Below are 17,616 nucleotides of genomic sequence, written 5' to 3' on the forward strand. Positions count from 1 at the left end.
TCCACCCGGCGAACTTCCAGCTTCCAACCCTCCTAAACTTCAATACAAATACAACTTGATGAGTTTATAATTAACATAAAAATGTGTAGTTTAGGGGGAAAAGTATAAGAAATATGCTACGCATCAGATTCTCCTTCCTTTCCTCCCTTACTGCCTCGTTTTCCAATACTGGCTCTGGATCGAGGAAGAATGGTTCCGTTGTCTTGGGCAGGGGTTTCTCTCCAAATCTCCTTTTCTATGATCATCCTTGACCAAAGAACTTTCTCTCTCCAAGTCCCTAGACCTAGGAATTGTTTCCTCTTCCTTGCTTTCCTTGGGGCTTGTCGCTTCTTTCGTTCTTACCACTGGCCCATCATATCCCTTCCCGGATCTCAAGGTAATCTGACTTATATTCGCTCTATCTGGTGGCCTTACTGAAGCGGGAATCTTTCCCTCATTTCCCCTCATATCACTCAAAGAAGTGGCTATCTGGGACAATTGCTTAGCCAACATATCCATGGCTGCTTTTTGCTCCTGTTGAGCATCTTTAAGCTTGTGCACTACGTCATTGTTCGATTGCAGATTATTTTGCATATGTTGCTGAGAACTGACGAGGTCGTGCACCATATCATCGATACTCTTTGATGGCTTCGGTGGCCGACTGGGTCCTGGCCCTATACTCAGAGTCGGTCCACTCACTTGATTCTGGCGAGCGTTTCCTTGACCTCCTGAAGAATTGTTATACTGATTTCCTTGACCTTGGTAATTGTTATGAAAATTCCTTTGGTGCGGTAGTACATAAGAGTTTCCTAGATTGCTCTGATTTCTGTTTCCCCAGCTCGAGTGGTCTCCTTGGTTCCGATTGATCCAGTTGCCTTGCCCCTCTTGATTCTTTCCTGACCAGTTACCTTGTCTTTCGGGCTGAGGTGCAAACTGCTGACTTTGTTGTGGTGCTGGCTGATTCTGCTCATTGTCAGTCCATCTGAAATTTGGATGGTTTCTACAGGGTGCATCTCTTTGTCTCCCTGGATTCCAGCTCCCATCGGGATTCCAACTTCCCATTGCATTGACCTGGGCCTGATAATCTCCTTCCTGGGTCCCGTAATATTGTTGAATTTGATTGTCTCCTGGACCAGGTGATTTCTCCTTCCCTTGTGAAGCCAGTGGAATCGTCTTTTCAATCGCGTTCAAAAGAGCCTTCTCGAGCCTATCAATCCTTGCTTCGACTTTGTCATCTTCTTGTTTTCTCACAGCATGCACCGATCCTCTTCTCACTGCATTCCTAGGGTTATCGTACGTTTTCTTAGCGTCGATCAACTTCCCTATGATCTCTCTTGCCTCACTTCCCCTTTTTCTTGTGAAATTTCCCTCACCCGAGGAGTTCATTAAGTCCTTTGACTCGGGAGTTGCTCCTTCGTAAAACAGAGAGTAGGTCTCTGCCTCTATCATTCGGTGATTTGGGCATGCGTCCAACAACCCCTTAAATCTCGACCAATACTGACTCAAACACTCATCGTAATCCTGCTTACACTCTAGTATTTCTTTTTTTAGTGCATTCGTCTTGTTGGACGGGAAGAAATAATCTAAGAATTCCAACTTGAAGTCCCTCCACGTGCGGATAGAATCTGGAGGCAACCTCAATAACCATGTATTAGCTTCCCCCTTCAAGGTAAACGGAATAGCACGTAGGCGATAATCCTCCTCCGTTGCATCATTTGGCCTCTTCTGAATACCACATAACTTACTGAATTCATTTAAGAACTCATATGGACACTCATTTCTACGCCCAGAGAACGTCGGCAAGATGCCGAGTACGTTCGTCTTGATCTTGATAGTTCTCTGGCGTGGATTCATCATTCTAGCTTGAGCTGGTTCTCCATCTAAATGGGCAGTGAGAGAGCCGATTTCTGGATCTGGATCTACCACCTGCGCCATGACTACTTCCTCTGCTTCCCCTGTTTCTGACTCTGTTTCTGATTCGGGTGGTGAATCTGGATCTTCGCGTCCTGACGACGTCCAAGACTCGTCGCTAGTAAATTCACTCGGAAACAGATCTCCCGTGGTGAACCCTGATCTGGTGGTCACAGTAGAGACTGTATCCTTAACCAGCCAGTTAAACTGGCCGTGCTTCCATCCAGATGAGTTGCTCCAATAGGTAGATCTTGAGCCTCTGCTCATAAACTGCAAACAAAAGAGAAAGAAAACAATCAGAACTATTTACACCACAGACTCTGAACACTAACACTAAGCATGCCATCCATCCCCGGCAACGGCGCCATTTGAAGTTTGAGACTTGGTGTGAGGAGAGGGGCTCGTGTGCTTACAGAGAAAACTAATGCAATCTCTCGGTCAAGACACCGCGCTTCTTAAATCCACTGGATCACTAGGTCCAGGAACCCAAGGAACACAGAGTGTTGTTGTCGTTGGACACGCTCGACTCTCCTTCAAAAATTAATCCCTCAACCCGTCCATAGTATAGGGAAGTGGGGTCGATCCCACGAAGATGGAGTCGTGAAGTAGTGCTTAGAGACTCTGGAAACAAGCGGCTGCTGCCACGCAAAAGGGTTGAGGTTTAAACTACCACTAGACCTAGGCACGGAAGTTATATGCTAGATCTAGGATATAAAACACTTATAAAATCAGACATCAACACCGGAAGAAACAATTACTCACTAGACCATGTAATGACTAACTAAATATGACTAGGCAGAGAGAATTGAAAAGTGGGGACCACGACATTCAAATAAGGTAAGTACGGTAAAAGCTGCAACTAACAAACTCATGCAATTTCCCAACCAACTCAGACGCGTAAATGGAGAAAACAGAGCATACACCTAGATTCGAAAAGAATATAGAAATCAGGACGCCGGAAACTAGCTACGAATCGGAAATACATCAGACCTACATAAACTAGGCGAAAGGAAATGAAAACACGTAAGCTAGGCATGAAATTAAATCAGCACGGCTCAGATTCACGTCGAATGCTTAATCCACTCCGGATCCAAGCCATCCGAACGCAATACTCAGCAAAATCAACTCCATAACTCCGATTCTCACAGATCTACTCCGATCAGCTCCAAAATCCAACAATCACAGACAACCCCACAACAACAACAAGTTAAAAACTCCGATTCATCCACTAACAAACTCCATTCTCCCAGATCCAGCCTCGAAAACAACCAACTCCAACATTCCAACTCAGAATTCACGTAACAATAATCAACAAACAAAGTTTAACACAATCGGCATAAGTGAAAACAAAACTTGCATAAAACAGGGAAATATCCAGAAAATAAAGAGGTCCGAGCTTCGAACAGCGAAGCTCGGTGAATTCAACAGAAGTTTACTCGGAAAATAAATTGTTTCTTCACCCTAAGAAGGACGGTGTTACAACCAGATCGAAATGTATGAAAACTAGAGGTGAACCCCCAAGTGAGCCCTGAATTTCCCGACGAAAGAACCCAAGAGTGTGAAGAAAAGTGAACTAAGCTACAGGCTGTTAGCAAGGTCTCCCACCGAGAAGATCCCTCCAGCGTGCATGCTTCTTACTTTTATAGACGCGGACATAGCCTTCTAGAGTCTTCGTAGAAATCCCTATTCTACCCTTCAACTCCGAGGCTTCCTCCGTCAAGCAATTTTCCGCATAATGTCCACTTATTCGCCTTCTTCCTAGGTCCACGCAACTGTGCATGAAATTAGCCTTATCAAGGACCTGGCGAAAATCTTCACACACCTGGCTTAAAACGTGCGTTAGACCCAGAAATTTCACAAATTAAAGCCCTAGACCTTTGCATGAAATTAGCCTTATCAAGGAGGTATATCATCTTCATCTATTTGCCCTAATTTTGGCTCCTACTAATTACTTCATGTCCATTCATATGTGAAGGCTTAATAACTTCTATTGCTCGAACCAGAATCAAATGCTAGGTGTGTAGGATGGAAATTAAAGAGTAAAGCAAAAATTCTCTACTCAAATCTTGTAATTAAGGGGAAAATTACTAGAAAATATGAAGGGAACTGGGATTTCCATCTATCTGATCCTTCTCTGTATTCTCTCATTGCACTTAACCAAATGAGCTTAAGATAGTCATATTATATGCAACGAGCCAATATTCAAAATGGAAGCAGGTATTTGCCTTGTGTAGCTAGTTCGACATAAAAACTCCTAAATTGCAATTATGCACAATTTATACTCTGTATAATGAATAATGATTACCCAAGGTGGTTGTAAACAATAGATATCGATATCACCTACTTGATTGAGTTGTTTCATGGTCGATGATAAAGGATAATTAGAATACAATCATACATACTTATCAATCACCATATTCCAATTTTTTATCTTTGAATTTTTTTTGCGTAGGTTGCAGAAAAGTTTATGGTAATGCGTGAAGAATGTTAGAAGGTCAGTTTGACTCGATAAAGAAGCTGCGAGAAACAAATGTTCCAAGTGTTTCGTATACGAGACAGGTAAGACTGCTGCCACTTATCTCCTAAGTTTCTGTGTAACTGTGTTAACGGGAGAAGTTTTAGTATTATGACTTGCATGGTTAGCCATATCCATATTAGTTATGTTATAGGATTGATGAATAGCATTCAGTAACTTCTATTCATGTTACTCACATCAGTAACTTCAATTTTCCTCTCTTTCGATTTCTATTTTGTCAGCCCAACAGCGATGATGAGGAAGACAGTGATGAAGATGATGCAATTATAGAGAACAATATGTCAGCAATGAAGTTTGATGCTCCACAACCACAGCGCCAATTGGATCACAATATGACTGATATTGTGGCTGATGAAGTAGCACGAAAGATACTCCTCAAGTTGTGGATGGAATGGACTGTTGTTTCAAAAAGAGTAAAGGGAGAAAGAAGTGATGGATGATTACATTGGCTCGAGCCTACTTTAGGTACGAATATTTGAGTATATGTAAAGACAACATTATTGTTTGTATTCTTCTTATGCTTTGTTGAGTGTTTAGGATGTTTTTGGTTCAAATCCTCTAAAGTTATCTTATGTGTCAAGATATTTTTTGTTCAAGTCGTTTTGTTCCTACTTTGCTTCAAGTAACTAGCAGAACGCACATTAATGATGCTAATTGTGGATGTCTTATATTTTTATCATTTCAAACAAGTTTCTCTTATGATTGAAAAGTAATAGTCCATGAAAGAGCTATTTGAATGTTAATGGGAGACAAGAAATGTAGTACTTATGTAGCATTTAGTCAAATAATGTATATTTCCAGTCTAATAACTGGTACCGCTGTGTAATAATGTAGATTTTTAGATAATAATGTAGCTTAACACAACCATTCAATTAGGATCCAAGACGTGATTTGTGACTAAGATGATGTAAGGACCCCAAACACCCCCTAATGATATATACGTAGTAGGGGTATTTTTTAAAAATTTATTGTTTGTTCATAAAATCATGAAAAAGTTAGATAAGGATGAATGTATTTTCTTTCCGGAACTTATACATCATTTAAACTTTATTTTGGCCTTTGAATATCGTGTAAGAGCCCACACTAAATAAAACAAAAAGGGCAAGCCCTAAATATCGATCAACTTCTTCAATCTCTGAATTTTCTTTTTCCGTGTTGAATTTCAAAGAAGAAGAAAAAAAGGGCAAATTCGAAGGATGAACAACCACCGTATGACTCCGGAGGCAGCGCGCAATTCGGTGAATGGAATTCAGAATGGTTCTTTCTCGGTGGGACTGCACTGCGGATGGCCATCGAGAAACGGGTGGGGGTGGCCGCGACTCTCTCCAGAAATCGCAGCAGCTCGGCCACAACCTCTTCAATTTCCTCACTCAATCGAAAGGTATTTCTCACTTGAACTGATACTGGTTAATTAATATCTATTCATATGCTAAAACAGAGTGTTATTGAGATGGTATAAAAACTAAGTTGTTTTAGTAATTGTTGGATTTTATTTGTTGTGCAGATCAAGTGTATATTGATGATGTATAGGATATACTTTATGAATTCATGGACTCTCTCAATACTGAGATTCAGGACGGCAGTGTTGAGGAGGTATATCATCTTCATCTATTTGCCCTAATTTTGGCTCCTACTAATTACTTCATGTCCATTCATATGTGAAGGCTTAATAACTTCTATTGCTCGAACCTGAATCAAATGCTAGGTGTGTAGGATGGAAATTAAAGAGTAAAGCAAAAATTCTCTACTCAAATCTTGTAATTAAGGGGAAAATTACTAGAAAATATGAAGGGAACTGGGATTTCCATCTATCTGATACTTCTCTGTATTCTCTCATTGCACTTAACCAAATGAGCTTAAGATAGTCATATTATATGCAACGAGCCAATATTCAAAATGGAAGCAGGTACTTGCCTTGTGTAGCTAGTTCGACATAAAAACTCCTAAATTACAATCATGCACAATTTATACTCTGAATAATGAATAATGATTACCCAAGGTGGTTGTAAACAATAGATATCGATATCACCTACTTGATTGAGTTGTTTCATGGTCGCTGATAAAGGATAATTAGAATACTATCATACAAACTTATCAATCACCATATTCCAATTTTTTTTCTTTTTTTTTGCGTAGGTTGCAGAAAAGTTTATGGTAATGCGTGAAGAATGTTAGAAGGTCAGTTTGACTCGATAAAGAAGCTGCGAGAAACAAATGTTCCAAGTGTTTCGTATACGAGACAGGTAAGACTGCTGCCACTTATCTCCTAAGTTTCTGTGTAACTGTGTTAAATGGAGAAGTTTTAGTATTATGACTTGCGTGGTTAGCCATATCCATATTAATTATGTTATAGGATTGATGAATAGCATTCGGTAACTTCTATTCATGTTACTCACATCAGTAACTTCAATTTTCCTCTCTTTCGATTTCTATTTTGTCAGCCCAACAGCGATGACTGAGGAAGACAGTGATGAAGATGATGCAATATAGAGAACAATATTTCAGCAATGGAAGTTGATGCTCCCCAACCACATCGCCAATTGGATCACAATCTGACTGATATTGTGGCTGATGAAAGTAGCACGAAAGATACTCCTCAAGTTGTGGATGGAATGGACTGTTGTTTCAAAAAAGAGTAAAGGGAGAAATGAAGTGATGGATTGATTACATTAGGCTCGAGCCACTTTAGGTACGAATATTTGAGTATATGTAAAGACAACATTTTTGTTTGTATTCTTCTTAAGTTTTGTTGAGTGTTTCAGGGATGTTTTTTGTTCAAATCCTCTAAAGTTATCTTATGTGTCAGATATTTTTGTTCAAGTCGTTTTGTTCCTACTTTGCTGCAAGTAACTAGAGAACGCACATACTGATGCTAATTGTGGATGTCTTATATTTTTCATCATTTTCAAACAAGTTTCTCTTTTGATTGAAAAGTAATAGTCCATGAAAGAGCTATTTTGATGTTTAATGGGAAGACAAGAAATGTAGTACTTATGTAGCATTTTAGTCAAATAATGTATATTTCCAGTCTAATAATGTACCGCGGTTAATAATGTAGATTTTTAGAATAATAATGTAGCTTAACACAACCATTCAATTTAAGGATCCAAAGACTGTGATTTATGACTAAGATGATGTAAGGACCCCAACACACCCCTAATGATATATACGTAGTAGGGGTATTTTTTAAAAATTTATTGTTTGTTCATAAAATCATGAAAAAGTTAGATAAGGATGAATGTATTTTCTTTCCGGAACTTATACATCATTAAACTTTATTTTGGGCCTTTGAATATCGTGTAAGAGCCCACACTAAATAAAACAAAAAGGGCAGCCCTAAATACGATCAACTTCTTCAATCTCTGAATTTTCTTTTTCCGTGTCAATTTCAAAGAAGAAGAAAAAAGGGCAAATTCGAAGGATGAACAACCACCGTATGACTCCGGAGGCAGCGGCGCAATTCGGTGATGGAATTCAGATGGTTCTTTCTCGGAGGGCTGCACTGCGGATGGCCATCGAAAACGGGTGGGGCGGCCGCGACTCTCTCCAGAAATCGCAGCAGCTCGGCCACAACCTCTTCAATTTCCTCTCTCAATCGAAAGGTATTTCTCACTTGAACTGATACTGGTTAATTAATATCTATTCATATGCTAAAACACAGTGTTATTGAGATGGTATAAAAACCTAAGTTTGTTTTAGTAATTGTTGGATTTTATTTGTTGTGCAGATCAAGTGTATATTGATGATGTAGAGGATATACTTTATGAATTCATGGACTCTCTCAATACTGAGATTCAGGACGGCAGTGTTGAGGAGGTATATCATCTTCATCTATTTGCCCTAATTTTGGCTCCTACTAATTACTTCATGTCCATTCATATGTGAAGGCTTAATAACTTCTATTGCTCGAACCTGAATCAAATGCTAGGTGTGTAGGATGGAAATTAAAGAGTAAAGCAAAAATTCTCAACTCAAATCTTGTAATTAAGGGAAAAATTACTAGAAAATATGAAGGGAACTGGGATTTCCATCTATCTGATACTTCTCTGTATTCTCTCATTGCACTTAACCAAATGAGCTTAAGATAGTCATATTATATGCAACGAGCCAATATTCAAAATGGAAGCAGGTACTTGCCTTGTGTAGCTAGTTCGACATAAAAACTCCTAAATTACAATCATGCACAATTTATACTCTGAAAAATGAATAATGATTACCCAAGGTGGTTGTAAACAATAGATATCGATATCACCTACTTGATTGAGTTGTTTCATGGTCGCTGATAAAGGATAATTAGAATACTATCATACATACTTATCAATCACCATATTCCAATTTTTTATCTTTGAATTTTTTTTGCGTAGGTTGCAGAAAAGTTTATGGTAATGCGTGAAGAATGTTAGAAGGTCAGTTTGACTCGATAAAGAAGCTGCGAGAAACAAATGTTCCAAGTGTTTCGTATACGAGACAGGTAAGACTGCTGCCACTTATCTCCTAAGTTTCTGTGTAACTGTGTTAACGGGAGAAGTTTTAGTATTATGACTTGCGTGGTTAGCCATATCCATATTAATTATGTTATAGGATTGATGAATAGCATTCGGTAACTTCTATTCATGTTACTCACATCAGTAACTTCAATTTTCCTCTCTTTCGATTTCTATTTTGTCAGCCCAACAACGATGATGAGGAAGACAGTGATGAAGATGATGCAATAATAGAGAACAATATGTCAGCAATGGAAGTTGATGCTCCACAACCACAGCGCCAATTGGATCACAATCTGACTGATATTGTGGCTGATGAAAGTAGCACGAAAGATACTCCTCAAGTTGTGGATGGATGGACTGTTGTTTCAAAAAAGAGTAAAGGGAGAAAGAAGTGATGGATTGATTACATTGGCTCGAGCCACTTTAGGTACGAATATTTGAGTATATGTAAAGACAACATTTTTGTTTGTATTCTTCTTATGTTTTGTTGAGTGTTTCAGGATGTTTTTTGTTCAAATCCTCTAAAGTTATCTTATGTTTCAGGATATATTTTGTTCAAGTCGTTTTATTCCTACTTTGCTGCAAGTAACTAGAGAACGCACATACTGATGCTAATTGTGGATGTCTTATATTTTTCATCATTTTCAAACAAGTTTCTCTTATGATTGAAAAGTAATAGTCCATGAAAGAGCTATTTTGAAGTTTAATGGGAAGACAAGAAATGTAGTACTTATGTAGCATTTTAGTCAAATAATGTATATTTCCAGTCTAATAATGTATATTTCCAGTCTAATAATGTACCGCGGCTAATAATGTAGATTTTTAGAATAATAATGTAGCTTAACACAACCATTCAATTTAAGGATCCAAAGACTGTGATTTGTGACTAAGATGATGTAAGGACCCCAACACACCCCTAATGATATATACGTAGTAGGGGTATTTTTTAAAAATTTATTGTTTGTTCATAAAATCATGAAAAAGTTAGATAAGGATGAATGTATTTTCTTTCCGGAACTTATACATCATTAAACTTTATTTTGGGCCTTTGAAAATCGTGTAAGAGCCCACACTAAATAAAACAAAAAGGGCAGCCCTAAATACGATCAACTTCTTCAATCTCTGAATTTTCTTTTTCCGTGTCAATTTCAAAGAAGAAGAAAAAAGGGCAAATTCGAAGGATGAACAACCACCGTATGACTCCGTAGGCAGCAGCGCAATTCGGTAATGGAATTCGGATGGTTCTTTCTCGGTGGGCTGCACTGCGGATGGCCATCGAAAACGGGTGGGGTGGCCGCGACTCTCTCCAGAAATTGCAGCAGCTCGGCCACAACCTCTTCAATTCCTCACTCAATCGAAAGGTATTTCTCACTTGAACTGATACTGGTTAATTAATATCTATTCATATGCTAAAACACAGTGTTATTGAGATGGTATAAAAACCTAAGTTTGTTTTAGTAATTGTTGGATTTTATTTGTTGTGCAGATCAAGTGTATATTGATGATGTAGAGGATATACTTTATGAATTCATGGACTCTCTCAATACTGAGATTCAGGACGGCAGTGTTGAGGAGGTATATCATCTTCATCTATTTGCCCTAATTTTGGCTCCTACTAATTACTTCATATCCATTCATATGTGAAGGCTTAATAACTTCTATTGCTCGAACCTGAATCAAATGCTAGGTGTGTAGGATGGAAATTAAAGAGTAAAGCAAAAATTCTCCACTCAAATCTTGTAATTAAGGGGAAAATTACTAGAAAATATGAAGGGAACTGGGATTTCCATCTATCAGATACTTTTCTGTATTCTCTCATTGCACTTAACCAAATGAGCTTAAGATAGTCATATTATATGCAACGAGCCAATATTCAAAATGGAAGTAGGTACTTGCCTTGTGTAGCTAGTTCGACATAAAAACTCCTAAATTACAATCATGCACAATTTATACTCTGAATAATGAATAATGATTACCCAAGGTGGTTGTAAACAATAGATATCGATATCACCTACTTGATTGAGTTGTTTCATGGTCGATGTTAAAGGATAATTAGAATACTATCATACATACTTATCAATCACCATATTCCAATTTTTTATCTTTGAATTTTTTTTGCGTAGGTTGCAGAAAAGTTTATGGTAATGCGTGAAGAATGTTAGAAGGTCAGTTTGACTCGATAAAGAAGCTGCGAGAAACAAATGTTCCAAGTGTTTCGTATACGAGACAGGTAAGACTGCTGCCACTTATCTCCTAAGTTTCTGTGTAACTGTATTAACGGGAGAAGTTTTAGTATTATGACTTGCGTGGTTAGCCATATCCATATTAATTATGTTATAGGATTGATGAATAGCATTCGGTAACTTCTATTCATGTTACTCACATCAGTAACTTCAATTTTCCTCTCTTTCGATTTCTATTTTGTCAGCCCAACAGCGATGATGAGGAAGACAGTGATGAAGATGATGCAATAATAGAGAACAATATGTCAGCAATGGAAGTTGATGCTCCACAACCACAGTGCCAATTGGATCACAATCTGACTGATATTGTGGCTGATGAAAGTAGCACGAAAGATACTCCTCAAGTTGTGGATGGATGGACTGTTGTTTCAAAAAAGAGTAAAGTGAGAAAGAAGTGATGGATTGATTACATTGGCTCGAGCCACTTTAGGTACGAATATTTGAGTATATGTAAAGACAACATTTTTGTTTGTATTCTTCTTATGTTTTGTTGAGTGTTTCGGGATGTTTTTTGTTCAAATCCTCTAAAGTTATCTTATATTTCAGGATATATTTTGTTCAAGTCGTTTTATTCCTACTTTGCTGCAAGTAACTAGAGAACGCACATGCTGATGCTAATTGTGGATGTCTTATATTTTTCATCATTTTCAAACAAGTTTCTCTTATGATTGAAAAGTAATAATCCATGAAAGAGCTATTTTGAAGTTTAATGGGAAGACAATAAATGTAGTACTTATGTAGCATTTTAGTCAAATAATGTACATTTCCAGTCTAATAATGTATATTTCTAGTCTATTAATGTATATTTCCAGTCTAATAGTGTACTGCGGCTAATAATGTAGATTTTTAGAATAATAATGTTGCTTAACACAACCATTCAATTTAAGGATCCAAAGACTGTGATTTGTGACTAAGATGATGTAAGGACCCCAACACACCCCTAATGATATATACGTAGTAGGGGTATTTTTTAAAAATTTATTGTTTGTTCATAAAATCATGAAAAAGTTAGATAAGGATGAATGTATTTTCTTTCCGGAACTTATACATCATTAAACTTTATTTTGGGCCTTTGAAAATCGTGTAAGAGCCCACACTAAATAAAACAAAAAGGGCAGCCCTAAATACGATCAACTTCTTCAATCTCTGAATTTTCTTTTTCCGTGTCAATTTCAAAGAAGAAGAAAAAAGGGCAAATTCGAAGGATGAACAACCACCGTATGACTCCGTAGGCAGCAGCGCAATTCAGTGATGGAATTCAGATGGTTCTTTCTCGGTGGGCTGCACTGCGGATGGCCATCGAAAACGGGTGGGGTGGCCGCGACTCTCTCCAGAAATTGCAGCAGCTCGGCCACAACCTCTTCAATTCCCTCACTCAATCGAAAGGTATTTCTCACTTGAACTGATACTGGTTAATTAATATCTATTCATATGCTTAAACACAGTGTTATTGAGATGGTATAAAAACTTAAGTTTGTTTTAGTAATTGTTGGATTTTATTTGTTGTGCAGATCAAGTGTATATTGATGATGTAGAGGATATACTTTATGAATTCATGGACTCTCTCAATACTGAGATTCAGGACGGCAGTGTTGAGGAGGTATATCATCTGCATCTATTTGCCCTAATTTTGGCTCCTACTAATTACTTCATGTCCATTCATATGTGAAGGCTTAATAACTTCTATTGCCTGAACCTGAATCAAATGCTAGGTGTGTAGGATGGAAATTAAAGAGTAAAGCAAAAATTCTCTACTCAAATCTTCTAATTAAGGGGAAAATTACTAGAAAATATGAAGGGAACTGGGATTTCCATCTATCTGATACTTCTCTGTATTCTCTCATTGCACTTAACCAAATGAGCTTAAGATAGTCATATTATATGCAACGAGCCAATATTCAAAATGGAAGCAGGTACTTGCCTTGTGTAGCTAGTTCGACATAAAAACTCCTAAATTACAATCATGCACAATTTATACTCTGAATAATGAATAATGATTACCCAAGGTGGTTGTAAAAAATAGATATCGATATCACCTACTTGATTGAGTTGTTTCATGGTCGATGATAAAGGATAATTAGAATACTATCATACATACTTATCAATCACCATATTCCAATTTTTTATCTTTGAATTTTTTTTGCGTAGGTTGCAGAAAAGTTTATGGTAATGCGTGAAGAATGTTAGAAGGTCAGTTTGACTCGATAAAGAAGCTGCGAGAAACAAATGTTCCAAGTGTTTCGTATACGAGACAGGTAAGACTGCTGCCACTTATCTCCTAAGTTTCTGTGTAACTGTGTTAACGGGAGAAGTTTTAGTATTATGACTTGCGTGGTTAGCCATATCCATATTAATTATGTTATAGGATTGATGAATAGCATTCGGTAACTTCTATTCATGTTACTCACATCAGTAACTTCAATTTTCCTCTCTTTCGATTTCTATTTTGTCAGCCCAACAGCGAAGATGAGGAAGACAGTGATGAAGACGATGCAATAATAGAGAACAATATGTCAGCAATGGAAGTTGATGCTCCACAACCACAACGCCAATTGGATCACAATCTGACTGATATTGTGGCTGATGAAAGTAGCACGAAAGATACTCCTCAAGTTGTGGATGGATGGACTGTTGTTTCAAAAAAGAGTAAAGGGAGAAAGAAGTGATGGATTGATTACATTGGCTCGAGCCACTTTAGGTACGAATATTTGAGTATATGTAAAGACAACATTTTTGTTTGTATTCTTCTTATGTTTTGTTGAGTGTTTCAGGATGTTTTTTGTTCAAATCCTCTAAAGTTATCTTATGTTTCAGGATATTTTTTGTTCAAGTCGTTTTGTTCCTACTTTGCTGCAAGTAACTAGAGAACGCACATACTGATGCTAATTGTGGATGTCTTATATTTTTCATCATTTTCAAACAAGTTTCTCTTATGATTGAAAAGTAATAGTACATGAAAGAGCTATTTTGAAGTTTAATGGGAAGACAAGAAATGTAGTACTTATGTAGCATTTTAGTCGAATAATGTATATTTCCAGTCTAAATAATGTATATTTGCAGTCTAATAATGTACCGCGACTAATAATGTAGATTTTTAGAATAATAATGTAGCTTAACACAACCATTAAATTTAAGGATCCAAAGACTGTGATTTGTGACTAAGATGATGTAAGGACCCCAACACACCCCTAATGATATATACGTAGTAGGGGTATTTTTTAAAAATTTATTGATTGTTCATAAAATCATGAAAAAGTTAGATAAGCATGAATGTATTTTCTTTCCGGAACTTATACATCATTAAAATTTATTTGGGTCCTTTGAATATCGTGTAAGAGCCCACACTAAATAAAACAAAAAGGGCAGCCCTAAATATGATCAACTTCTTCAATCTCTGAATTATCTTTTTCCGTGTGAATTTCAAAGAAGAAGAAAAAAGGGCAAATTCGAAGGATGAACAACCACCGTATGACTCCGGAGGCAGCGGCGCAATTCGGTGATGGAATTCAGAAGGTTCTTTCTCGGTGGGCTGCACTGCGGATGACCATCGAAAACGGGTGGGGTGGCCGCGACTCTCTCCAGAAATCGCAGCAGCTCGGCCACAACCTCTTCAATTTCCTCACTCAATCGAAAGGTATTTCTCACTTGAACTGATACTGGTTAATTAATATCTATTCATATGCTAAAACAGAGTGTTATTGAGATGGTATAAAAACGTAAGTTTGTTTTATTAATTGTTGGATTTTATTTGTTGTGCAGATCAAGTGTATATTGATGATGTAGAGGATATACTTTATGAATTCATGGACTCTCTCAATACTGAGATTCAGAACGACAGTGTATAGGAGGTATATCATCTTCATCTATTTGCCCTAATTTTGGCTCCTACTATTTACTTCATGTCCATTCATATGTGAAGGCTTAATAACTTCTATTGCTCGAACCTGAATCAATTGCTAGGTGTGTAGGATGGAAATTAAAGAGTAAAGCAAAAATTCTCTACTCAAATCTTGTAATTAAGGAGAAAATTACTAGAAAATATGAAGGGAACTGGGATTTCCATCTATCTGATACTCCTCTGTATTCTCTCTTTGCACTTAAGCAAATGAGCTTAAGATAGTCATATTATATGCAACGAGCCAATATTCAAAATGGAAGCAGGTACTTGCCTTGTGTAGCTAGTTCGACATAAAAACTCCTAAATTACAATCATGCACAATTTATACTCTGAATAACGAATAATGATTACCCAAGGTGGTTGTAAACAATAGATATCGATATCACCTACTTGATTGAGTTGTTTCATGGTCGATGATAAAGGATAATTAGAATACAATCATACATACTTATCAATCACCATATTCCAATTTTTTATCTTTGAATTTTTTTTCGTAGGTTGCAGAAAAGTTTATGGTAATGCGGGAAGAATGTTTAGAAGGTTAGTTTGACTCGATAAAGAAACTGCGAGAAACAAATGTTCCAAGTGTTTCGTATACGAGACATGTAAGACTGCTGCCACTTATCTCCTAAGTTTCTGTGTAACTGTGTTAACGGGAGAAGTTATAGTATTATGACTTGCGTGGTTAGCCATATCCATATTAATTATGTTATAGGATTGATGAATAGCATTCGGTAACTTCTATTCATGTTACTCACATCAGTAACTTCAATTTTCCTCTCTTTCGATTTCTATTTTGTCAGCCCAACAGCGATGATGAGGAAGACAGTGATGAACATGATGCAATAATAGAGAACAATATGTCAGCAATGGAAGTTGATGCTCCACAACCACAGCGCCAATTGGATCACAATATGACTGATATTGTGGCTGATGAAAGTAGTACGGAAGATACTCCTCAAGTTGTGGATGGATGGTCTGTTGTTTCAAAAAACAGTAAAGGGAGAAAGAAGTGATGGATTGATTACATTGGCTCGAGCCACTTTAGGTACGAATATTTGAGTATATGTAAAGACAACATTTTTGTTTGTATTCTTCTTATGTTTGGTTGAGTGTTTCAGGAAGTTTTTTGTTCAAATCCTCTAAAGTTATCTTATGTTTCAGGATATATTTTGTTCAAGTCGTTTTATTCCTACTTTGCTGCAAGTAACTAGAGAACGCACATACTGATGCTAATTGTGGATGTCTTATATTTTTCATCATTTTCAAACAAGTTTCTCTTATGATTGAAAAGTAATAGTCCATGAAAGAGCTATTTTGAAATTTAATGGGAAGACAAGAAATGTAGTACTTATGTAGCATTTTAGTCAATAATGTATATTTCCAGTCTAATAATGTATATTTCCAGTCTAATAATGTACCGCGGCTAATAATGTAGATTTTTAGAATAATAATGTAGCTTAACACAACCATTCAATTTAAGGATCCAAAGACTGTGATTTGTGACTAAGATGATGTAAGGACCCCAACACACCCCTAATGATATATACGTAGTAGGGGGTATTTTTTAAAAATTTATTGTATTGTTCATAAATCATGAAAAAGTTAGATAAGGATGAATGTATTTTCTTTCTGGAACTTATACATCATTAAAATTTATTTTTGGGCCTTTGAATATCGTGTAAGAGCCCACACTAAATAAAACAAAAAGGGCAGCCCTAAATACGAACAACTTCTTCAATCTCTGAATTTTCTTTTTCCGTGTCAATTTCAAAGAAGAAGAAAAAAGGGCAAATTCGAAGGATGAACAACCACCGTATGACTCCGGAGGCAGCGGCGCAATTCGGTGATGGAATTTAGAAGGTTCTTTCTCGGTGGGCTGCACTGCGGATGGACCATCGAAAACGGGTGGGGTGGCCGCGACTCTCTCCAGAAATCGCAGCAGCTCAGGCCACAACCTCTTCAATTTCCTCACTCAATCGAAAGGTATTTCTCACTTGAACTGATACTGGTTAATTAATATCTATTCATATGCTAAAACAGAGTGTTATTGAGATGGTATAAAAACCTAAGTTGTTTTAGTAATTGTTGGATTTTATTTGTTGTGCAGATCAAGTGTATATTGATGATGTAGAGGATATACTTTATGAATTCATGGACTCTCTCAATACTGAGATTCAGAACGACAGTGTATAGGAGGTATATCATCTTCATCTATTTGCCCTAATTTTGGCTCCTACTATTACTTCATGTCCATTCATATGTGAAGGCTTAATAACTTCTATTGCTCGAACCTGAATCAATGCTAGGTGTGTAGGATGGAAATTAAAGAGTAAAGCAAAAATTCTCTACTCAAATCTTGTAATAAGGGAAAATTACCTAGAAAATATGAAGGGAACTGGGATTTCCATCTATCTGATACTCCTCTGTATTCTCTCTTTGCACCTTAAGCAATGAGCTTTAGATAGTCATATTATATGCAACGAGCCAATATTCAAAATGGAAGCAGTGGTACTTGCCTTGTGTAGCTAGTTCGACATAAAACTCCTAAATTTCAATCAT

The 17,616-nt window shown here is 37.1% G+C and overlaps 2 protein-coding genes, 1 long non-coding RNA gene and 2 pseudogenes across 3 annotated transcripts; all 5 read left to right on the plus strand.

The window, feature by feature from the left end:
• The first annotated feature begins 5,744 nt into the window (after positions 1–5,744).
• On the plus strand, positions 5,745–6,599 carry LOC121790429. The gene is made up of 3 exons (XR_006048276.1): positions 5,745–5,807; positions 5,931–6,019; positions 6,563–6,599. It is a non-coding gene; the product is annotated as an uncharacterized LOC121790429 (long non-coding RNA).
• A 1,218-nt stretch (positions 6,600–7,817) lies between these two features.
• LOC121790428 lies at positions 7,818–8,858 on the plus strand. The gene is made up of 3 exons (XM_042188651.1): positions 7,818–8,028; positions 8,160–8,242; positions 8,791–8,858. Exons 1-3 carry the CDS (start codon positions 7,848–7,850, stop codon positions 8,827–8,829), a joined length of 303 nt encoding a protein of 100 aa, XP_042044585.1. The 5' UTR covers positions 7,818–7,847; the 3' UTR covers positions 8,830–8,858.
• A 106-nt stretch (positions 8,859–8,964) lies between these two features.
• LOC121790425 lies at positions 8,965–11,554 on the plus strand (annotated as a pseudogene).
• An 807-nt stretch (positions 11,555–12,361) lies between these two features.
• On the plus strand, positions 12,362–13,881 carry LOC121790427 (annotated as a pseudogene).
• Positions 13,882–14,595: 714 nt separating this feature from the next.
• On the plus strand, positions 14,596–16,070 carry LOC121790426. The gene is made up of 3 exons (XM_042188650.1): positions 14,596–14,790; positions 14,916–14,995; positions 15,858–16,070. The coding sequence occupies exons 1-3, from the start codon at positions 14,610–14,612 to the stop codon at positions 16,068–16,070; spliced, it is 474 nt and encodes a 157-aa protein (XP_042044584.1). The 5' UTR covers positions 14,596–14,609.
• The last annotated feature ends 1,546 nt before the right edge of the window (positions 16,071–17,616 follow it).

Source organism: Salvia splendens, unplaced genomic scaffold, assembly GCF_004379255.2.
Source record: "Salvia splendens isolate huo1 unplaced genomic scaffold, SspV2 ctg513, whole genome shotgun sequence".
Taxonomy (NCBI): domain Eukaryota; kingdom Viridiplantae; phylum Streptophyta; class Magnoliopsida; order Lamiales; family Lamiaceae; genus Salvia; species Salvia splendens.

Coding starts and splice junctions, on each gene's coding strand:
- LOC121790428 (XM_042188651.1), top strand. CDS start 7,848: ATGAACAACCACCGTATGACTCCGGAGGCAGCGGCGCAATTCGGTGAT. Junction 8,029..8,159: donor TTTCCTCTCTCAATCGAAAG/GTATTTCTCACT, acceptor GTGCAGATCAAG/TGTATATTGATGATGTAGAG. Junction 8,243..8,790: donor AGGACGGCAGTGTTGAGGAG/GTATATCATCTT, acceptor TTTTTTGCGTAG/GTTGCAGAAAAGTTTATGGT.
- LOC121790426 (XM_042188650.1), top strand. CDS start 14,610: ATGAACAACCACCGTATGACTCCGGAGGCAGCGGCGCAATTCGGTGAT. Junction 14,791..14,915: donor TTTCCTCACTCAATCGAAAG/GTATTTCTCACT, acceptor TTTGTTGTGCAG/ATCAAGTGTATATTGATGAT. Junction 14,996..15,857: donor CTGAGATTCAGAACGACAGT/GTATAGGAGGTA, acceptor CTATTTTGTCAG/CCCAACAGCGATGATGAGGA.